This window comes from Oryzias latipes, chromosome 17 (genome assembly GCF_053564925.1).
Source record: "Oryzias latipes strain Hd-rR chromosome 17, Olatipes_Hd-rR_3.1".
Taxonomy (NCBI): domain Eukaryota; kingdom Metazoa; phylum Chordata; class Actinopteri; order Beloniformes; family Adrianichthyidae; genus Oryzias; species Oryzias latipes.
In genome coordinates this window covers 32,181,574-32,206,061 of record NC_136253.1, presented here as the reverse complement: position 1 = coordinate 32,206,061, position 24,488 = coordinate 32,181,574, and the positions used below count along the sequence as shown (strand labels likewise).

Sequence of the window (24,488 nt, the reverse complement as noted above, 5' to 3'; positions counted from 1 at the left end):
TATAAATGCTGAGCCCCATTTAGGAGGCGTCACTCGCATTGTTGTTGCAAATCCAGTGTATCAATCTTGTTGATTGATCATCACGCTCCGGTGACATCGGTTTTATGGCCTCTGAAATGCGTCTCAGTGTTTTCACAATGCCGTCCAATTAGGGAGCTCCATTCATCATTGGGCTGAGGAATCATTATTAATTGGGTGGAGAGCTGACTGCCACTCCCCTGCTGAGGAGCCCCCCCCCCCTCCCCCTCCGTTCACACAACAGTAAAATAAATGATAAAAATCTGCAGGGGGGGGGGGGGGTTTGTTCAAATGTGACTGAACATCAAAAAGATGCTATGTTTCGTTTATTGGTTAAAAAAGAATTTGTTACGGCTGTGGCCGTATTTGGTTTTGTTTTGTTCTGTGTTCTGTGTATTTGATTTGAATCAGAGTGGGACTTGTGTTTTTTGTGGATCTTTGTTTGTATACAGGTGTACTGAAAAGGGTGTGGCCTCCATTTGGACAAGCTGATGGAGGCAGCCTCAAAAGCACTACCTGGACCTCCAGTCTGTGAGAAGGGAGCCTTGCTGCAACAGTCTCCACTGCAGCTTGGCCTCTTCTCCATTTTGTTTTGTATTTCACCACCTGTTTAGTTGTGTTGTACTTTAGTGTTGTGTTTTAGTATTTTGTAGTTTTGTGCCCACTCTGTTTAGTCATTTGGTTTGTAGTTATGTTATGTGAAGCTGTAGGGGTGAACTGCCATTTTCTTTAGTACATGTTTTCTCCTGTTTTTGTTAGGTTAGGGAGGTTAGTGTTTTGTCTTTGACTTCCCTTTTCTTTCATTTGCAGGTAATATTACATGTTTCAGTTAGGTGGGGTTTTGTTTGTTATTTTGGCCTGGGTTCACCCTGAAGCCTTTTTGCTTCACTCTTAGTTATTGTTGGTTGTTGTTTGTTTATTTGTAAATAAATGTGTTATACATTTGTATGGAGACATTTGTTTGGTGTGTTAATTTAAAATTCGGAAGCCAAAACTTTATTTTTTTATGTTATGCCCCCTAGGCACCCCTAGACATAGAAGGGGGCGTAACAAATTGAAGAAACACACGGTTGATTTGGAGAGGTGGGTTCTGTACAGTAGAAGGTTGGTGGACAAAGCAAGTTAAAGGTGGTACCTTCAAAGCCTGCAGATACGCCGTCTGGTTTTGTGATGCCAGTGCTCTTTTTCCGTCTGTGTTTCTTCCGGTTGGCATGCGGCGAAGGCGGGGGCTCGAGTTTGGGACTCGTTGCGTTGCCCACACTGGAACCAGCTGGATCGCTCGTACCATTGGCTGAAAAAAATACAATGAAACCATTCAAATAAATGTCAAAAATATACTATCTTTTTGGGGTTAAAGCTGATTTTTTTTCCTTTCTTTAACCCCATAAAAAAAAAGATCATAAAAACATCTAATAATATCAATTCTAAAGTCTTTATTACACTTTAGGGCAGGGGTGGGTAACTTTCTTACTTGTGGGCCACATAAGGTTTTAAAATTTGACAGAAAGGCTGGACCAGGAGCAGATGCGTGGAATTTTTTGGAAATCCACTTCATAAGAGAAAATAACATGACATCTGGACAAAAACATGCTTCAAGTTTGATCGACATTGACAACAGAATATTTCTGTTTTTATATTTTGTTTTTTTCCAAAACGTTTGACTTTTGCTTTCTTTTTAGTGCCAATTGCAACAATAGGTGATGCCCCTTTGGAAAAAAAAACCCGCAAACTTATAGAAATGATGCGTTCATGTGGTGTCGGAATGATCGGGAAAAGGATTGTCCGACTTTTTCAAGTCAGACAAAAAAATCCTACATCAAAACATGAATGAAAAATAACTTTCTCCTTTTAGCAAAGGTCACTTTATTTGTAGACACCAGGAAAATAAAACAAAGCCCATCTATATAATTTATTCCAGTTTGGCATGCCAGATTAAGTTTGCCCACCCCTGCTGTAGGCTCTCCTCTTGCCATCAATACAAGTCTGAATGATTATCTGAGGAAGACCAAAACTTATCATTAAAAAACATTGTGAACCTTCCGATTTAGAATCTTTAAATGCATTTCTTTCACTCATAGAATAAAGTTCTCTTCAGATGAACCTGCGACAGATCAACCCTTAAAATCCAAGAAAAGTTTTTTAAACAATAAATTTTCTTGAACACATTTAAATCAGTTTAATATTGGTTCTATTGGTGACTGAACTCAGGTAAGTAAAAATGTTCATGAAGCAGAAAACAGTCAGCAGTTTCAGCATGCTTACGTGTTTTCATTCTTGTCCTAAAGCTTAAGCAGAATTTGGTAATAATAATGGTTTAATGCATCTTAGTTTCTAATGTTCGTCTCAGCACTTCTGTCACTTTTTTTCATATAATCTCATAGATGCGTGTTTGGAACACTTAACATTGAATTATTTAGATTAGATTCATTTGACCACTACTTTTTAATTCATTTGTGTGCTGCAGAATTTCTCTCAATAGCGTCTCAAATTTTGGTAGTAATTTAATATAGTATGTAGGAACTGTGAAAACACATCGGCACTTGTGAAAGTATTTAAATCTTTCACTTTACATGGATGGAGGGTTTTGGAATAATAATTAGTGGTTGTGCCACAAGTTTCCTAATTAATGGGAATTAATTAAAATGATTAAATATTGAAAGAGGAAATATGGACATAAAGATATGAATGCATAATGATGAAATAAAATGGAATTGATAGTTTTGTGTAACTGTACAGTATTTGATTTTCTTCTTTTTCTGCTCATACTTTCATTTGACTGTTTTTGGTATCCATTCTGTCGTTCCTCTAGATCTTTGTGGAGTAAACGTTGATTCTTTTCTTTGGTATTTATTAACCAAATTTCTCTGGATAACTTCCCTTCTTATCATTTGAAAGGTTGGAGTTTAAAGGTTTAAAGATCAAAGTCTTTGGAAATGCCGCTTCATTAAAATAATTAGGTAAATACCAGTTAATTACAATTATGTTAAAGTGCCAAAAACAATATAATGTTTGGAAAATATTTAAACAAATTAGAAGAGTAGGAAAGAAACAAAAGGGAAGGAAGAACTGTGAAATCAAATAAATACACCAAAAACTACAATTTATAGCAAAATATAATTAAAGACAAAAAGAAAAATCTCTTTATTAATGTATTTTTTGGTCCATAATTTTGTTTTTAACTTTTAATAAGATTCCCATGGGCCTGGCAGTGAATTAAATGGAATCTAAACTGATGGTCACAATAGCAGATCCAGTGAAGACCAAAGGTTTACTGTAAAAGGGGTAAATATTTACCCCTAATAATCAATAACTAAACCCTTTTGAATCAAAAACAATACATGAAGGTAGAATTGTTTTACTGGCCAGCTTATGCTGTGTTAACACAAAGCCAGCAGCGGCCGTAAAGTGTTTTTCTCCTTTTTTATTTATTTTTTATTCCCTCTTTCCACTGATTTAAAAAGAAGAACTTAAATAATTTCTTACCAGAAAAGTTTGGACAAATTTACTACATTTAAAACCTAACCCTTTGTTGATGCAAAATCCTCTAATAATACCAGGAAGGTCTTCTATAGACACAGCAGGTTCAGTGTCCTTAAAGTCAACTAAAATGATCAACATTTTGGAACAATTGCAAAACAATCCATTTATTTTGCAGTTTTTATAGTGATAAAGTTATTAAATAGAGCACATGTAAACATGCTACAGCTGAGAAGAAAGAAATAGCTCACAGAAAAGCAAAAAAATGGCAAAAATGTGATTTATTCTGTAAAAAAATACAACTGCAGCTGTAAGTTTTAAAATTCAACTCGAATGTTTTACGCAGAGAGAAATGAGCAATTATGCACACATGGATGGAAAATAGTTTTAAATATTATCAGCATTTGACATCAAAACTTCACGGATAGTAGACTTCACGTAGTAATAATGCGCCTGCAGTGGTAAAAGCTGAAAATGGTTTAAAAAAAATAAAAGGGGGGACTCTTGCTTTAAATGGTGTGAAGGACAGCTTTTGGGCTATCAGTGGACAAATGGTTACCTACGCTGGCCTGCGGCAAAGCTCTCTATATTACTGTCTGAGAGTGACAGGGGGCTAAGAGCCGGCTTTGTTTCTTGTAAGTGATTTTATAAATGTGATATTAACCTGTGCTACCTATGGGCAAAAGAACAGGAGGGATGGGAGGATAGGAGGGGGTTGTCAGCTTCCCATCTTTCTGATTTCCTGACATTTGACATCACTTTCCCTTCTTTTCCCCTCTGGATGCCATTAAGAAGCCTGAGGGAGGCAGGGAGGGAGGGCCAGAAGATGGGCCCCATATTGCTCTCCTCTTACCACCCTGTGTGGTGCTGGCAGCCTCCTCCATTGTCTCCCATCAAAAGCTCATTGTAGTGTGGCAAACTCCATTCATTTCCCCGTGCACTGTCCCAGCCCCAGGGGTGGAGTGCAGGAGGACAAGGGGCTCAGGGATTATTGCTGTTGTTGTTGCCAGTTGCACATGCTATAATGCGCGGCAATGTGCCATTAGCCTGTGTACAACATTAGGCCTAATTCGGTCATTACCTTTAGGGAGATGGGGCTGTCTTGGAGGAGTAAGATGAGCTCGGCGGGGGGCTGAAGAGGCTTACTCGGGAGGGAGCGAGGGGCTCTGCTGCACTGTTTAAGTATGGGGAAAATAAAGGGGATAGCACCTAAGACTTGCTGCATTCTTTCTGCTCACTTTCATTAATGCTTCAAAAAAAAAAAAGGTAAAAAAAAAAATCGAAAGACAAAAAAAAGCTTGTGTTGGATCCTGACAAAACGCTGAGGATCACTTTAAAGATGTGAAGATAATTAATGCTCACATTAGGAGCATAAGACGGATGTTTGCGCAGCAGCAAATACATGAATGGCAGCGTGCAGCCACACATGTAGCAGCTCCTGGTCGAGGCGTCTGTTTCAATTTCCTTGTTCCCTTACAACAGCCCCCCTGAGACGAGTCATTAGCTGGCTCAGACAGCTGGGGGCACAGGGGTCCTCTGTGCACCCCCCCCGCTCCCATCCTCCCTTTCTGATTCCTCCTCCCGCTCCATACCAGCGTCTGTCCCGCAAGCTCGGCTCCGTATGGCGGGCGGAGGACCGGCGCCCCGACCTGCATCCGACGTGACAGCCAGCATTTGTTTAATGTCGCTTGAGGTTAAAGGGGAGGGCTGCCCCTCGGGGGCCCCAACCGTGTCCTGAACACCTCTAATTATCAATTTCTGCCCTTAATGTTGTGGAACATGACACCGGCCTAGTTCTCTTTACACCTGAAACATTTATGGGGCAGAGCTCTGTTGTCCTGTAGTAAGACATAAACGCAGAAAAACAGGATCCATCCGGATCCGTTATTTCCTGCGTGTCCTTAACTGCTGCTGGCAGTTGAGTTAAATTTGTTAGCGTGAGATTATGAACCTGAGTCAGGATAGAAATCACTGTGGCATTATTAGCTAGCTGTTAGTGCGGATGAGGGCCATCAGGAACAAGCTGGGTAATGAGGCACACCGTGGATCATGAGACTCTTTACCACTCAGCCACGATCACCTGGGCAGCTGAATAGGTATGAGCCTAACCTGTGATTACAGGGTACGGCGTTCCCGCCACGGAGATGACAGCTAACCCCAAAAAAGGGGCGCCGGCAACAGCTTCCTGCCTTTGCCAGAGCCACACTGAGAGGAAATGGAAATGAAAGACGGGAGAGGGAGCGTGCATAAGGTGGGGGTGAGGGGTGAATGGGTGGGGTGGGGGAGTTATTTCATTGTTATTCAAGAGGCTCAGAGTAAGGAGCGCCATGATTCCGCCAGGCCCCTTGACACGGCAGCCCTGCCTGTCCTCAATCAAAGCCAACGGCTGCAATTAATGGCAAAAATTAGAAACAATCACCGCCTCCCCCTTATTATCCTCAATTAGAGTGTACTAATCAAGGCCTGATCGCGCTCCGCTGCTCTCTCCAAACTAAATGTCAAACTTCATTACGGCCTGGCGTAGAAATCAAACACCCCACACGCCATCACCCTCGCATCAGGAGACTGACGCATGGAACACGGAGCTAAGGTAAAGGCTATCTGTGCATTGAGTCCCCGTATACTTGGAAGAGGAAATGTCAGCGAAATATAGAGGGAAAACCAGAGTTAGACAGGTAAACTTTTCGAGAATCATTGTTTGCAAAAACAGTCTTAAAATTGGAATAAATTGTAATCACTTGAATTAGCAATGAGGCAAAATCTATAAGGTTTCTGTCGGACTTCGATGGAATGATGGAATGTTTTATTTATCAAACTTTATTTTGCGACTGAATCTTTGCAGACAAAGAGACAGATTTAGTGACTCAGACGATCATTTTGTTTTGCTAAAAGAACTTAAAAATACATATTTCTTTGGGGATTACAATTTTATTTTTTAAATAAAATAGTTTTCAATTAAAATTTAAGGAATCAAACATGTACTAAAATACTTTTTCACTTCTTGTTTGACTTTTACAACTCACTTAAATACAGCCTTCCTTCATATAATTAAGAAAATGATGATTAAAGAGCAACAAATCCAAAACAAATAAATATTTGCTAAAATTAGTTAACCATCATTTTTGTTCTGATACTTAAAAAACTAGACAAAAAAAGGATTTTCTGATGATGGTTTTGAGGCAATAACCGACATTTTCACTTCTTGACCAAGACTTTAGTTCCTGTCATCAGCATCACATTAGAAAGATAACTGAGCTTTAATCCAGAGTCAGAGATTAAGGCGCCCGAAGGCGAGCGTGATCAGAACAGGTAACCGATGCCTTAAGGATGGCTCTTCTTATGACTGCATGCAATACAAAAATTGGGCTGGGATTTAATCAAAAAGCCATGCTCAATATTCAAGAGATGCCTCTACCTCTGCTTTTGCCTTTGCTCAGTGGGTTTACAAATGAGCGCATTCTTTAAATAATATGGAAATTGTTACCTGGCTAAAATGCATTCATTCTCTTGCCAGCCATCAATCTGCAGTTTTTTTGCATCACACTTTATGTTCTAACCTGCAACCTTCACCAAGGATAATGGAGTGATTGGTCTTGGTTGGAGTCAACTCAAATGACAAAACATAGGCACTCTTTACTTTGGAACACCCTCTATTGATTACTGAAGACACATTAGGATGAAATATAAAAGGGTTGACTTTCAATCAATTTCATGCTTTCTGATAGTCCAGTCCCCTTTTTTTTTTTTTTTACACTACAGATGCATTCTGCTGCTTTAATTCAGGCTCTGAAGGAAGGCGGCGGCGAAATGGATTTTCAGACCAAAGTTGTGGAGCTGCTTTAACCGTCAGCACCGACTATGCACTGATTACAGACACTTCTCTCCTTACAACATAATCTATCATTTAACACATTGCTGCTATTGTTTTTCAGCTCATTTGGCTCATTTGAGCTCATTTGTGGTTACCTTAAGAGTAGCATGGAAATAATTGAAGAAAATGAAATAATGGAGCAAGTAGTGAATCTGATTTAGTTGAAGGCTGGATGCTGGTTAATGAGCTATGTTAATATTGAGGGCTTTTGAATGTAAGAAATATGAATGGGGTAAATTCTAGCCTTCTAATTTCCACAGTGCTTCGTTTAGGAAATCTATTCTATGCATTGTTGATTTTCTTTTCTTTTTTTTGCTCCTAAAGAAACATGATATTGCAAAAAAAAAAAAAAAAGGTCTTTCTGGAAAAAGTTGACACACAAGCAGACGCACTGAGAAATTCAAAACGACACACACACAACCCACTAGAGCTCATTTATTTGAGGACCCCACGAATCTAAGTAATTCTGCTTTGGGCATGCTGCTGATGGGAGACGGGGGTAGGGGGTGATGGAAGTGCCCGCGTCCAGGCAGAATTGATCGTTCGGCGTCTCCAAATGAGAGGCATGCTTGTCTGCGGAACCACGAGGGCCGTGCAGTTGGACTCCAGCAGCGCTCGTAAAGTGCGCTCTTTAAACTGCCGGGGCCCCTGGGAGCCCATGGGGAGGGGGGTGCCGCCGCCGTGCTAATGAGAACTACCAGAGTGCAAACATGCATGGAAATGACTGTTATTCTGTTGATGTGCATTTAAGTGCTTTTTTACTGCCAACCACAAAGAGAGGGAAATAACTGGTGATGAATGGTACCCCTGAAAAGCATTCATTTTCCTCTTCGAAAGAAAGGAGAGGAAAACAGCGTGGAAGGAGGAGGAGGAGGGGGGGCAGAGAGTAAGATGGAAGGTAGAGACAGGACGGGTTGGGGGGGGATGCAGACATGCTGAATATATCATGTTACTTCGCTCAAGTACAGTGACAAGACGGCAGTAAGTGGAGACGCATCAGCGGCAAAAAGTTAACCTTCGCCGTTCCAACCCTCTGAACATGCTGCCTCCATCAAGGAGCCAAAAAGGTCAGAGCGATCACAGCACTGATCACCTAATCATGAAAATGAGGTGTGTTTAAAAAAAAAAAAGAAAAAGCTGAAGAAATAGCAGCTCAATCACAGTCGCTGTTTGTTTTGGTTCATACTTTTGAGGCAAAAACTTGTCGTTTTCCTTGAAACAGAGACACTTACTGGCGCCGCTGCTTGTACTGGTGTTGATGGCTTCGTTCCACTGGTCAGCGCTGGACACGGAGAAGGAGCGCTGGTGCATGCCGTCCTTACTGCCGCTCAACGCCGCCACGCCTGTCTGCAGGGAGGTGCTGCTGTTGGAGTGTGAAGCACCTGAGGGAGGAGTGACACAAGAAGATTACTACTCCAATGCCCTAAATTCTTCATTTTTTTTCTGCAAAGTTTGTTTTTGTTGTTGAATTAAAGCAGTTTGTAATGAAGGGAACAGAGCTAAGACTTTTGCAGCCCGACACCTTTTTTTTTTTTGTGTGCAGGCATCTCCATCAGCCAGCCCTCATCACACAGACACACAAAACTCTTCTCCCTCCACCCTCTGCCTCTAATTAGCCCTTAATTAACAAGATACACTCTGAACGCTAATTGTCTCGCCTCATCTCTCTGACTGCCACATCGATCTCCACTGGCGTCAGCAGGCGTTCTCCCCCTAACTTCCAATCAGGCGAGCCACGGACGCCTGGCTCTCTTTACTAATTCATTGGCTAGGCTGCGCCGTCAGGGGTCCTTCCCTCCTGTTCTTGAACAGTTGCTGGCACACATCCCAACTACTCAGACACACTGAAAGTCGTGTGACGGACACACATTGGTCACCAAAAAAATGAAAAATGACAGCAGTCTGACTCGGAAAGGTTTTGTTTTGGAAAACAAAAAGATTTGTCTGATTTTCTCAACAATGCTTTCTCCTCTTACAGGTAACGCACATCAAGGCCTTTCATTCAATAATTACAAGAGAATACCAGTTTCTGATTGAGGTAACAATAACAGAAAATATAGTGTGCTTGGTGTGTAAAATAAACTAAGCGGCACGGGCGCTTGTTAGGATAATGTGTCCTACTCATTATCTAGAGTAATAAGTGTATCAAATTCACATAATCATGTCTAATTAGTATCAGTAATTATCTTGTTGGGCCCAGGAATATTAATCTTCGGGTCCCAGAGGGGAGGAGGCAGAATCGCAGCAAGAACGGGAGAAAGAGCGAGGGAATCACGCTGAGGAGCAGAGACTAAATTAGCATGCTGAAATCAGAGCGGAGGAGGAGAAGGAGGGAGCTTCAGAGGGGAAGAACTGCAATGAAAATGAAAAACTTTGGGCTTTTTTTTTTTTTTTTCCAAAGTAAAAAAAGTGACAGATGAATAATACATAAGTTGAGCGGATGACTTTTTGTAAAATAAATTATAATCTGATTTATCTTTATTTTAGTCAGAACGTGTCTGGTTTCCAGACAAAACCTGCCATTAAAAAGATTCATGATCAATTAAATATTTTTAACTTTTCGATGGAGAAGTTGTGGCTCTCGCTGTTAAATCTGGACTTAAAAAAAAAAGATGACAACAAGATAACTTTTAGTGATACTTAGAATTCCAAAAAAAGCACATCTAATTGTCAGATTGGATGCTAATGATTAATGAATTATACATGCATCCATTAGTCCCGGGAGACCACTCGTGCATAAAGGGGAAGATAATGTAATTACAGTGCAGAAATAATCAGCTTGTGGCATTAAACGACAACTGCACTCGCAGCTCCAGCCAGGCCGACTGCAGAGCACCTTCCGCATTTAGGAGAGGCGCGTTGATGGACTGACATCAGCAAACATCAAATCTTAGCTTTAAAGGATCTGATCTCACACCTCAGCGGTTATCTCTGTACCCTGTATCTTTAAAGGGAAATAAAAATCGACAAATATCAGTCTTAACATTAATTACTTTTGTTTATTTTCTTAAAATGTGTGTTTAATTAGACTATTACATTATTTTATTATTTAATATTAAACTGTTAGCTGAATGTTTGTTTATTGGTAGCCTTGTTTCTTTCAACTAGCAAACAGTAATTATATTAAAGCAGCTTTTATGCAAATTCTACTTTTTTGTTGATATTTGACATTAAGAAAAATGTAAAGATACTTTTTTTCTTGTGTGCACTGGAATCTACATATCACAAACCATTCCATGCATTTGTCCTTTATATTTTTTTATGTATGACACGTATTGATGATACGATACTTTTGACTGAGTTTTACACTATGACTGAACATTCTTACAAGTCGATATTTGGTGAAAAATGCCATTTTTTTGGTCAATATGGTGCAAACACAAGTTTTTTTCCAGCTTTTTACATCAATGAACTCTTCACAGTACCTTCCTGACTATACTATGCATGTGTATGAAGAGATAAAAGCCATACATTTTTTTCTGTAGGCTATTCAGGGCTGGGGTGTTAAGTGGAGGCGATGGATTAGTGGGGAGCTTGCTCTGCCTTGCTTCTCATTTCTCTTTAGGCTGGACCGTCAGTGGGCTGATGAGCCGTGAAAAAGGCCTGACCCCTCCGTGGAGTTGTTGCCATTATGTACAAGTAGTGAGATAATGAAGCATTCATGCTAATGTGGGCTGGGCAACACATCATTTGCGGCTGTGTAATCCACGACTGCCATCAAGAGCAATACCCACACGTCCCCTCTACCGCTCATGCTGCCGCCGCTGCTATCCCATCAAGTCCCTTAAAGCATTTGTTGTCACACTTGTACATTAATACTTGAACTTCTAAAACTAAATGCTAAACTACTGGTTTGTAGTTTCACCCTTGAGTGTTGCAGGGCATCAAATAACTTACGGCATCCCTTTACTTTGATGCCATGAAATGGTTCACTTCTTTTACAAAATCTCTAGAGTTTGAGTCTAAAAAGACCAACAGGCAGTTTTGTTCTTTAAACAAAGGTGGACACAAACCTCTGGGCGGAGTCAAACCTGGATCAGCTATAGGTAAACAAAAAAAACAGATTGGAAATTTGAAAATAGACATTCTTAACTTAATAGACATGAGAATATTTGGAAAAAAAAGGTAAGTTTGACAAAAAACATTTAAATTTGAAGAACTGAAAACGTGAATTAAAAAGAGATTAACCTAAAAAATCACCTAATGAAAAATATTGTTTGTTGATTTATTTTTAAAGCTATACTTTTTTCTTCACTTTCATTCCTCGCACATTTTCAATTCAGACTTTTTATTTTTTGCATTGACACTAATTCTATGTGGGGGCAGACCATTGGCTGCCAGGACATTGGATGACAGAGCTTATATGGTGACGTCATTGTTGGCGCCGGTTGTGTCAGACGCTGTTCTGGAGCGGAAGTGACATCAAAATAACCTCTGTTGTTCTATGTCAATCATGACCCAGCAGCCACTGGGCTCAAAGCCCCATCCCCACATAAAACTAGGCTCAATCATTGACTTTATATGAGAACTGGACTGAGTGGCTCCTCCTCCACATTCCAAACAGGAAGTACTTGCTGGCTCCAAGAAGCCAAAATGTTCTAAATAAACCTTTTTTCTTGTTTCTTGTGTGTAGGGAGCATCAATGCACACTGGTTTTTCGCAGAGACCTCTGGGAGATTTCTAGGGCACTCAATTTTAAAATTGGTGATTCAGACAGCACTACAAAATAGCAAACACACTATATAATGCACTAGGTAGTGAGTAGTGAATTAATCTGGACACAACCCTGGTGACATCTGTGGCATGAAAAAATGGCGACTGAATTGAATTCATTTGGTTGGAGCTGCAAGTAAGACGTCAATACTCAGTTCTCATAATGGGCTCCACTCTGAAAGGTCTTAAGTGAAACTGCAAATCAAGGACAGAAAGATAAAAGGAAGCGAAACAAAACAAAAAAAGTAATAAAAACAAAGATTTTTTTTTAAACTGGTAACAGTTTTGGGTTTATATAGTATTGTTTTCAAGCAGTTTAGTATCTCTGCACATTTAAAATATATATATTTTTAAATTACGTTCATTTTTCAAATTCTTACATATTTATTTCTAGTTTAAATTATTTTTTGTTAAAAACAGTTTTCTGATTTGATTAAAAAATGTACAGTAATTTCCTTTGAGCTGATCCTGGTTTGACCCCATACTGGTGTTTAAAGTCTGAAATCTCCCCTCCTCTTTAGGCAGAGTGAACGTCCCACTCCGCCACAGGATTGATTAGAAGTGACTGGGCCCATGAATACTTTGATACAGTATATCTGTCGCCAGTGACACGGCAGGACACATGTTAACAGGGAGAACCATATTTTAAATGGTTCCACTCAGCAGCCAGCGAAGGAATTAAACCTCAAGTCGGGGGCGCATGCGTCCTCACATTTACTCAGTGTCTTCTCAACCTGTCCGCTTTATCTTCCCATCTCCCCCCGTCCAGTCCGCCCCTCCTGCTCTCCGTCACTATCCCTCTTTTCCCAGTGATTATAAAGGTCTTTAGATCTAAGGAATGAATGAATTATCAAAGGCAAAGACAAGGCTTTTGATTTAGATGCTGTGAATGAAAAATTACCCCTTTGTTCCCTTCATCAATTGCATGTCTAATGAAATCAAAATCTCGATCGCATAATCAGAAGAGGGTCCTCCACCCGAGGAGAGACTTGATGTGATTTGTAACCTTTCTTTTCCTGAGTGGAGATTAAGGCAAATCTCCTTCGCATTGTTCCCAGATGCAGAGAGGAGGGACACCAGAGAAGCTTCGGAATATGCTCCAAAGGTCTCTTTTTGAAAAACAAATATACTTTCAGTAAAAAAAATAAATCCCATTGAATGTCCTAAGAATAAAAACTCCTATAATATAAAGATCCACTCCGATATAAATTTTGGTTTTGGTGTTTTTAACATGTTTTTTTATTTTTTCTCATACAAAGAATTAAGCTTAAAATTTCATGTCTGAGTATTTCCTTTTTCAAATTGATGTGAATAAGGAGCAGATGAAAAAAATGCGGTTTGAAAAGGATCTCATTTTTGATAAAGAAAATAAAGGCCACAAGCTCTCTGATCCATTTAAACAGAGAGCTCTCACCGCGGGAAGGGGGGCGGGGTTGCTCTGTCCCAATGGTCCCACCCACAACTCAGAGGTGGATTTCTAAAGAACTACTGCCGCTGTGCATAAACTATGTGCTAATCTTTTTTTTTTGGGCCCAAAACAGCACAATCATAATCAAAAGACCACTGGTAACGCTTTAAAAATAGATCAAAAGGTGGTCAGAGTGGGTGTTTAAGGTCCCGACTGGTTTGTACCAAACCCGAACTCAGTTATTCACTTTTCACCTAAAAAATGTTTCCTCTTCAACAGCTAACGCCAGCGTCATTCTTCCTAATTCTGGCTCCAGTTTCCGCTTGCGGTACGGCTCATGGGGCACCGTTAGGCTCAGACCAAATTAGCTCTTGTGGCCTTGTCCCTAAAACCTCAGATGATTAAGAATATCATATTTGCAGCGAAATCACACCTCAGACGGAAAACTACAGCTTCGATTCCCTGTTCAGTAATAAGGACATTTCTGATTTGTCATGGGTGATCATTAAGTCTTCACTATGGAAAGAACAAGGCAGCTCATTTGCATGAAAGAAACCTACAGAAAGTAGTTAATTGACCTGTTGGGAGCCATTTCACTGATTAATTACAAGAAGACAACATTTATTTTACAGGAATAAAAACTAATTAAGTAATTGTCCTAATATAAGTATCAGAGGCAAATATATCTATATGTCACAGACTGGAATATATAGATCAATTTGTCGTGTTTCTTCCAAATTCATCAGCAAACCTGAACCTCACCATTTTGTGGTATTAGCCTATAACCTTTTGGTGTATATTAAAGAGGAACTTTAAGCGGTGGTGCAGCGGTAGGGCGGTCGATTGCAGGTTCGATTCCTGCCTTGCATGCCCATGACTCGAAGTGTCCTTGGGCAAGACACTGAACCCCACCTTGCCTCTGGTGGTAGGCGCGCGCCTGTGATTGGCAGCGGAGCGGCCACCAGTGAGTGAATGTGTGTATGACTGGGTGAATGGGTCTGTGACTGTAAAGCGCTTTGTCCTTGTAGGTAGAAAAGCGCTATATAAGTATATGCCATTTACTTTAGATTTTGATAATTCAAAAACTTTTTTCCCCCAAAACCTCCTCCAAACCAAAAATTCCTTTGCTGAAGGAAATTACTGATTTATGTTTTCATATGTATGTTTGCATTTCCTCAAAGTCTGCTTTAATTATTGTTTGTGTTTCTTTATTTTACATAAAAGACTGATGTTAGTTACAGTGGACAGTAAGGATCAGGAGCTCTCCGAGCTTTGAAAACCACAAATCCAAGGATATTTCAGGCCAATCAGGATTAGCCAGTATGCCGTTGACTTTTAGAGAAACTTCACATAAAGTTCTGTTTCAGTTGGACTCCATATGCTCTTATTTACAGAAGAAGAGCAATCTACACATTTTAAGGGCTGCTGTAATGAGATGCTAAGCTTAACTAGAGAAAATCGCGAAAGCCACTCGGAGAAGTGATTTTTTTTACCAGGCCAATGTTTAAATGGGTCCCAAAAATAATCAAATGCATTTTATTTAACGATTGTAAAAGACGGTTGGCAGAAGAGTCATCGTTTCGATACGATGTAGTAAAACCTAAAACATCGCATGATTAGAAGTTTTAAGTGCTGCGAGATTAAGCCACGTATTTTCAGCATTCAAAATAAGTGCAGCCAGGTTATTCAGAGAATTTTTAAGCGCGACCATGTGTGTTAATAGTCAATTTTGTTTTTCTTTCTCATTCTTCTCCCCTTCTCTTCTGTAATCTCCTGTTAATCAACGGTGTCGCATGGACATAAAGTCAGTCGAGTAGATTGAGTCAGATGTTGCTGTTCTGAACGATACTATTCTAACCAGAAGGGAAGAATATGGAATAAATATGCATTAAATTAAGGAGGCCACAATCTTTGGTTTAAACCCAAACTGTATGTTACATATGGTGGGGTATTATAGAGTTATTTTCAATTAATGCATTACAGACATTTCTTTTTAATTGCGTTTATTTGTTTTTTAATTAATAACTTTAGTTTGTTTTCTCAAACATAAAACAATTGTCCAACTGTTTACTTGTATGAATGTTTTATTTGAACTTAAAAACACATCTAACATTGCTCTCTGTGTCAATCTGTACCAATAATATGACACAAATTCATCGAATCCATGAATCGATTTAAAAAACTATTCTATTTTCAGACAAAAACACCTCTTATGTTTTTTAATTTAATAAAAAACTCCTATAATTGTTTAGCTCAAATAATGTTTAAAAGAAAATTGTTTTTCTTAACTAACATTTTTTTAGATTGGACACCCAACAAATGAATATTTAATCAATTTGTATATTAAAACAGAAACAATTCAGCATTTTGGCATTGATAGTCGACCTTCGTTTCTGCAAAAACTTAGATATTTTGTTGTGGTTTGGGTTCTGTTTTCTTCCACTTCCTGTCTTATTTCGAAGGTTTCTTCCTGCCTGTCTTAGTTTGAGTTTGTCTCCCCTGATCGTTTTCACCTGTGTTTCGTCAGTCCTGTGAGTTTATATGTCTTATACCTTCCTCTTGTGCTGGTCCATACTGTCCGCTACCCTGTTTCTCTGTGTACCCCGTCAGTTAGTTTTCTGTTATCCCTTTTGTTATATTAAAAATCACTTGTTTTTTGGAACACCCTGCCTCCCGTCTCTGCATTTGGGTCCTGTACCAACCCCGTGACATAACATGATCATGGCTTCCTTTATTCTTCTCGTTATCTTCTGGATGATCTTTAGCTAAAGCCATTGGGGGGGGGGGGGGGGGGGGGGGGGGTTGCAAGAGCTGCTGGGATTCGTACCTGTGTTCCCAATGCCTAGCTGCAGAGCGCTACGGTCCTTGGTTAGTCCGTTGGTTTTGGGACTCGTGGTGGGGGCCACAGTGGCCACCGCTCGGGGGGGTCGTTTTCCTGGTACCTTGACGGTTGTTCTCAGCAGGTCGATCTCTTTTCCATGCACATTCTGCATGTAGTCCTGTGACAAAATAAAAATTAAAGATGAGGCGCTCGAGGAGTCCGTGATTTCACCGGCCTTTATATTTTCCTCAATTTATACTTGATTACACACAGTGGACCAAAAGGAATCAAGGAAGAAAAACAAATTAAAAGACTATCCGGTTTCCGTCCGCATTAGTCCATCTCCGACCTTCCTCTGAGGATATGTGATGGTGGAGAAATTATTGTAAAGCTATTATACATCACCTGTGCCCACACTGTCTCCCCAAATAGCAAGATGTTGGGCTTAATGAATGCAAACTGTCTCATTCTCTTTCAATTTGCCCATTTGATTTGGTCTGAATCTACTCCTGCCTAAATGTGGGAAGCCAAGGTGAAAATCATCGGGCTCAGCAGAAAAAAAGACCTAGATAGAGGCGAGCTCGGCCTCCGCTGTCCCCCCACTGGCTCCTCTGCTTTATTACCGTATCATAAAGCACTCATTTCTTTCCCAAGCCTCCTCGCTAATTACCCAGTGAGCGCTCTCATTTCATTTTATTGCTGGAATTAACAGCCAGATCGAAGCATGCAAAGCTATTAAGATGTGTGATTAAGCCACATTCAATTAGTTTCTACAAACAATTTAATTGATGTAGCAGATAGAATTAACAGAAGGTGATTGTGTGGATGGCTTGGCTGACTGCGAAATTAAAGGTTCCCCTCTTCCGCTCTCTGGTTGCCTCCCTCCTTTTCCTTTCGAACTCCTCGTCTGCTCCGTTGCTCAGAATGAGTTCAGGCGGCTGCAAATGTAACTGGCTGCTTTGTTTCACCTTCCCTCCAAGATAACTGAGTCCCAGATTGCCCCGGTGACCTGTGGTGGCTGCGGTGATCACGAGACGGTCCGTTCTGTCAATTACATACATCGAAGTCGCTCTGCTAATAATAACCGTCTGTAAATAAATCCAGCAGAACGCTGTAACCGCCAAACGCTAGTTTTGTTTTCAAAGTGCTTTCTCAAAGTTTGAAGTGTTTCATTAGCAGGAAATGCTGCCAGTGTCTCGCCTCATGAGGTCAAACATGAAAACTGGATGAATCAGAGAGTGATGTGGGGGGGGGGACGTCTCCGCCTGCAGAACCGGACTGTGTGCTGACAACCAGCCGAGTGTTTAAGAGGTATTAGGGACCCAGCGGGGTTCTGACAAAGATGGATGTAGGAGGCTGGTCAGGCTGTGCTGCCACGCAGCGACAACCATTATAAATACAAGCCAGTGTGAAGTCTGAGCACGGCGGGTACACAGCCATGTCTCCATTAGCCGACATGCGCAGCAGCCACTGCAGCCTGGGCGGAGATGACCACCAGCGCACAAAGCTTTTTAGCAGTAAACCTAAAGTCCGAGCGTTTGCTAATGTAGTCATTACCCGTCGCAGACAGCCGTGCTGCTTAACGTAATCACGCCAGATGAGTCGTGCACATTAGGACTTCCAGCAGCACCCTCAAGTGCAAACAGTAGTGCGGCGAAACCACGAGTGGAGAGGATAAAACGGCGAAGAGCTGAAACTCACATGTAAACTGGGGTGGTAAGTGAGGAGGCCATTACTGCACAGTGTGACGTACTTCTTCTTCCACTCCTTGTTGAGGGATTTGCCACTTCGCTTCAGAAGGATTCCCTGTAAGAAACAGGACTTACGGTGATCTTGTGCTCTCCCAAAAGCAGCACGCTTGATGGTATGTGCCATTATGGGTATTAAATACCATAAAACAGCTTTATTATTGTTTTTATGGGGGGCTACATAAAGAATGCTGTCTGTGGTGCATCAGAAAGCATCTGCAAGTCATGGCATGTAGTAATTATGGAGCAATAGAGTAATGAAAGTGGTACATGTGTTTATAAAAAACAGTAAGAAAAAAAAGGTCAAACTTTATTTATAACTTTTTTTTTTGGTTAGGAAGAGCTTCATAGTGGACATTTGTATCCGATTTCACAAAGTTTGCCAGGTTCCTCGAGCAAAGACACCACTGAAAACAGAGACAATCCAATTTGCCAGACCTCCTCCCTGCATTCATACACATTACAGGCTGAACTCTGGAAGACCCCTCAATCCGGGGATTAGAGAGTGTGATCTGGGCTCTTCAAAGCCCACTCGGCTCTTATTCTATTCCACTTTATCTTCGGGGGCCTTTTAAGGCCTCGGATGGTTTCCTTATCTGTTGAGTAAATCCACTGGTAAACAATGCAGTTCCTCTGCTGGAGGTGACCGAATGCTGCTGCCTGCGAGGGCCAGGAGGCTCTCGGAGGTTAAACAGCAAGGAGGGGCCCGCTTAATTAGGGGATTAAGCCGGGGCAGTGTTTGTGCTTTTACAGCCATGCCCCGTGTGGGTTTCACAGAGCAAAAAAAAAAGAAGGGGGGTGTTTATGCTAGTCAGGACTAAACTGCAGGCTTTAATCCCGATTAACACATCAGGAAGGGCTGACCTTAAGTGACCTGTGCACCAGGGTGTTTGCCGACAATCATCCTAATCCGAACCTTGATCCAACGGGGGGGGGGGGGGTTCTGGTGGTGACGTTAACTGGCGGCTTCAGTTCTCAGCAGACTGAGTCAACGTGCGGGTCAAGGAAATGACTATATTTGGGCTAAACCATGCAAATTTAGCATGTGTTTGGAGCAAACACAACTAAACGTGACCATGGCGGCCCTGAAGTGCAAATCACTCAACGCAAAAGCTTATTAAAGATCAAAACCACAATTAAACAGGAAGAAGGAAACATTTTAGAAATCAAAACAAAATTCAGGAAACCAAAATGTAATTTAGAAAATAACCAAAACACTATTCCGACAAAAAAAAAAGGAAACCTCTCAGAAAACAAAAGTCCCCAATTGTAACAATAAAATCTGTCCAATACAAGAGGCACTCAGCTTTGATCTGCTTGCTCAGCTGTTGGACAGGACAAATTTAGAAAAAAAGAAAACAAAAGTCATTTCAAGAAATCCAAATGAAATGTTAAAAAAATGAAACAAAATAAGAAACCGGAAAAGATAGGTATTATGGGACATCACTGATTAGCTGGTGACGTTTGTTCAACAGGAAGTTATTTGGTGTTTTGCAGTAGCCTGAAGTCATTTTAAATTGCAAAAGTTTGGTGATTGATCAAACCGTCTGCTCTCCCTCTTCCTTAAAACTGAAACGTCATCATCCAATCGGTGATGTCCCATAATCCCTTATTTTTCCAGTTCGTTTTCATTACATTTTGATTTCTGGAATTTACTTTGTTTTCTAAAATATTGTTTGTCTTTTTATTTGTCGTTGTGATCTTTAACATGTTTTTTCGTTGGGTGATTGGCACTTCAGAGCCACCGTACAGGATTCCCAAACCAAATCTGGTAACTTTAACAATAATTTTTTTTTTACACGAGCAGTTTCTGCCAAAGGATTTTCTGCAAACAAAGACTGTTTTTTTAAATCACGTAGAATGACGTAAAAATATTTGGAAGCACAGTGAAGATTTTTTTTTTTGTTAAAAGTTGATAAGAACACTGCAAACTATTTGCTCCAAAATAAAGACATAAAACCTTGTTTTTAGACAGTTTTTAAGCTGTATTGGAATTTTTGGTAAATGGTGTTATTTTAACGTTTAATAAATGCTGAAAAGTTAGACTGACATTCATTGTTATTATTTTGGAAACAAAAAGGTAGATTTATGAATAGTTTAAGATGTTTTGTGGATTTTTCAGGATGGACCAACTTCTCATTTTATTCACATTTCGTTTTAAAACGAGTCATTTCTTTTGATTACACTAGTTTTTTGTCGCTGTAATCAAAATGAACTACAATTAGGTTAAAAAAAACTAAAAAATACAAACCTTTTTCTTAGAACTACTGTAAAACAATCAATTTGAGTTAACAGTTAGCCGTTATTCTTCCCTTTCTGAATACTTTCTGGAACTGCTTGTTTCTAGATTTTAATATCTTATAAGATTTCTTGTTAAGTAAAAATGGTAGATATTTGACAACTTTTTAGTTATTTTCTTCTTTAGATTAGTGTATTTTTTTCTTTCTTTTTGCAGTGACTTACTGTCACAACACGACAGCTACACTATAGACACACACACAGTACAATCAAATGGAAGTATCCAAAAGCCTTGCTTCACTGTTGTCACATCTATTGACTGTTTTGATGATTCTTCAGGAAGAAATGTGTCCTCTGATCGATACGCTGCCGACTTCTCACTTCATTCAATAAAAGAACTGTAAATACTTTTGAAATGCCTCTCTAATTTTACAAAGTAAATGATCCAGTCATAGAAAGAGCCTTTGGCAACTTCTTGCTGCATGTTTTACAAGCAAATATGTTCCATCTTGTAGCCTTACTGAAGCATGCATTAATCTATACATGAAGAGCTTGAGATTATTCATCAAAGTTGTTTTAGGGATCGATACAGAGCTAGAACATCACGCAAAAGCCTAATTTTCTGGTCTTTTACGTGAAAGGTTTTCTACAATGGCAGTTGCAGTTATAAAATTATTTGTATACCATTCTGTTTTTGTCATTTCAGCAAATAAACCCCCCATTACAAGAAAGATCCATGACATTAGACCAGGCGCCTGCAACCCTCAACACCAGAAGACACGTTTGTTTCTCTCTGATAAAAACCCAGAGGGAGCCAAAGAAATCTTACCTAATTCTTTCAGAAATACTACACTAAGATGTACTTGTGTTACTGCTACTATTACGCCACATATAAGTGTACTATTTTCTTTTGTCATAAATACTAACAGAAATTTAAAGACTTTTTTTTCCTCAAAATCTAAAATTCATTCTTATTTCTGACAAAAAGGTCACATTTATTCCATTTAAGATTTCACACCCCGTACAAAACAGGATCTTCTTCCTGCAGCAAATCGACTCCAAATAAAAAACTTTCCCAATTTACTACTGCTGTAACCTGAACTTAACAATGGTTTATGATCCAAAAGAAGATTTAACACTTGCTACTAAGATCTTAAAACGTGTTTTTAGACATTCAAGATATTTTGCCAGGTTTTCAGTTGTTTTCACTTGATCTTTTATCCTACCTACACCTTTCTAAGCTTTTCTCAAAACCAGCAGAATTTTTCGTCTCATTAAGAGCAAAGAACTAGAAAATTATTATTAAAATGAGTCTAAACCCTTTTCCTCCAAACTCTTGACCAAAAAAATAAAAATAAAAACTCAATTTTGGACTAAAAAAAACTCTAATTTTGTTTTTCATATTTGATTCAATATTAAGAATGTTTTTGGTTTTAAATTCAATAAATGTTGACAGTATTTTGGAAACAAAAATTTGGATTTATGTAATGAGAATAAGTGCTAGTTTGGAATTTTACGATGATTTATTAAAATGGGTCAGCTTGTACTAAGACTGTTTTTTCCATTTTGTTGACATTTTGTTGTACAGTGAGTCATTTTCACTCAGACTAATTTTTTGTCACAGTAATCAAACAAACTACAATTAGGTACATGGAAATTCAAAAATACAAACCATTTGCTTAAAATTAGTTAACAAAACTGCTTCTTATTGGGCTGTATAGCATTCAATTTGAAGGAATTCTATCTAACAGTTTTTTTTCTTATTTTTTTCATTGTTTTTAGATTTTGAAAAGTAAAAAATATTTTTTCTTTTTCTAGTGGGTATCCCCTTACTGGATAGCCACTAAACATTTTTTAACAGCACAAAATAATCTATGCTGTAGACTTTTACCAATTATAAACAAAACTTACAGACAACAATTTACGTTGGAATTTGGAACTTTTCAATGGTTGATCACATAAAGTATTTTAATTCAGTCTAATGACAACAGTGGTTTAAAAAAAAAACCTACTCTTGTGAAAACACTTTATTCATCCATTCATAAACTTTGCTGACTATAATGAAATCAATGTTAAATAAATGGCTTTTCCTTTTTAAAGTGGCTCTCATTGTTTTTGTCAGGGAGCTGCAGCGCACAAGTCAAAGATGTGGCTTCAGAGCCTCCGGCTGCAGACCCCAGCCTCAGACAGTCGGTCTGGTCAGGTCCACACAGACCTGAGCATCTCTTTCTTTGTCAGAGAAAAGCTGCAGAATGAAAGGTCGCGTCTTTGTGACGGGCCGGGAAAGTCAGGGGGGAGGATCTGTGTAGTCCATCATGGAGCCAGCATGCTGCTCTACTGGTGTTTACTCAGTGTTTATGGTCAGGCCCGCTCACTGTTTCTATAGATTTGAGGTTGAAGGGATGCGTTGGGGGGGGTGATGTGTAATTTGCCCCGATTGGGGTGAGGGAGCAGGAGTAATTAAATCCACATTGACACTTTGATCTCCTTAATTGGGCTTTGGCCTGACCAGGAGACTAACTACTTCCTCCCCAGTTCTGCAGCTAAATTGGTCTTTCCTTTTGTAGATAAAGACGCAGCTGGAGGGGGGGGGGGTGTTATCATGACACCGACTGAAATCCGCCAGGCCTCTAAAAGGAGCTCCTTGTATGTCAAAAGGGGAGTTTACAGTCAGAATTGTTCTCAGGGTAATCTGGTTTTTCTGAAATTCAGGTGCAAAACCAAAGAAAAATGACAACAATGGAATTTTTCACTTAAATCAAACAAAAAAAGAGATTAATTTAAGCTCCTTTGCATAAATTGAAGGATGTCTGAGCAAAAATAACCTAAATGTTTATGCTTTATCTGTTATAGTAGATCCAGTGTGTCATCTTATAGATGTTTAATCTGCAATAAACACAAAGGTGAACCTTCTGATTAAAGGGGTTATCTAAAGAGCCACCCTGCCGCTATTTCACGTGTGCTGAAGCGCCGAGGTCCTGGCAGGTTTTTTTCTGAGAAAATGAGGAGGTTTGGCTGAGCAGCTGCTAAAGAAAGATGTTATTTTTTTTTATCTTTAGTAGCTAAAGGAGATAATATAGGAAAAGCTGACCCATTTTGAAAAACCCCAAACCAGTCATAAGTGATTACTAATAGCTGTGTCCATTAGTATTCCTCAGGTTGCAGCAGGTCCTCACTCACAAATTTCAATCACTTTTCACTTCGATTTGGTTCATTCAGGTGAAATAACTCATTAAAACTTCATGTAAAATGATAAAAATCAAAATAATAAAATAAAAAACAAACAAAAAAATAGTCTTTCTAAAGCATATTTCTAAAAAAATGTTGATAACTATTCCTTAATAGACTTGCCTAAAAATATAAATTTTTGCCAAAAATAATAATGTCTACTTGACCTATAATTGAAATTAAGGTGGTTATTTTACAATTAAGCACTTGTAATGGCATAAATATAAACAATTTTAACTCTTCCAATGCATAAAGATACACAATTGAAATAATTGTATTAATTCTAAAACTAAAAAGTAGCTTATTTTTATGTTTAAAAAGGTTAAAATATGGGGTTTTAATTAACATAACTTCTGTTTTTCAAAGTTAATGAGGCCAAATTTTAATTAAAGGATCCAATTTTTACATGTGATGCCTCCCAGTTTCTGAGGAATGTTATTAGTAGTGGTGTGCCGCCACCTAGTGGCTGTACTTTCCTATGATTGAGCTGGGATTGAACAGAAAGTTAAAAAAAACTACTAAAACAATACTTACCAAGAGAATTATAAGAAATGGGGATAAAACATCAGTACACCTGCTCACCTGTTTGATAGGTATGGCCCTCCCACTGCCTATGCTGTCTGTTTTACTGTCAACGCTCTTTGTCTGTTCACTGGCTTTCCGTGACTGCAAGAGAACAAGAAAGTCAGTCAGAAATTCAGGCGGCACATGGACGGAGCTGTGGGGGTGTGAGGTGGAGGGACATTTGTGTGTGTGTGTTGCAGCGTGTGTGGGTGAGGCAGATAGGCTGGAGGTCAGAGGGATATTGTGTATTTGTGGAGAAACACGGCGTTGCAAAATAAAAGTTAAAAAAAAAAAAAAGCTCCAAAATTAACAGACAGGCAGACCAGCAAACAAACAGCAGGAACATCAACGTGCAGTTTAATAAAAAAAAAAAAGAACAAACCAAGACCACACTGGACGCAT

The 24,488-nt window shown here is 39.4% G+C and overlaps 1 protein-coding gene across 3 annotated transcripts in view; it reads right to left on the bottom strand.

Moving 5' to 3' along the window:
• Positions 1-24,488, bottom strand: part of agap3 (ArfGAP with GTPase domain, ankyrin repeat and PH domain 3) — a 145,624-nt gene that overhangs the window by 32,418 nt on the left and 88,718 nt on the right. For all 3 annotated transcript variants that reach the window (XM_023965328.2, XM_078934094.1, XM_011487000.4), the window contains exons 9-13: positions 24,105-24,188; positions 18,010-18,114; positions 16,315-16,486; positions 8,599-8,748; positions 1,154-1,309 (exon numbers count right to left, since the gene is read on the bottom strand). In XM_023965328.2, coding sequence (XP_023821096.1) covers positions 1,154-1,309; positions 8,599-8,748; positions 16,315-16,486; positions 18,010-18,114; positions 24,105-24,188 — 667 coding nt within the window. The remainder of the gene's footprint in view (positions 1-1,153; positions 1,310-8,598; positions 8,749-16,314; positions 16,487-18,009; positions 18,115-24,104; positions 24,189-24,488) is intronic.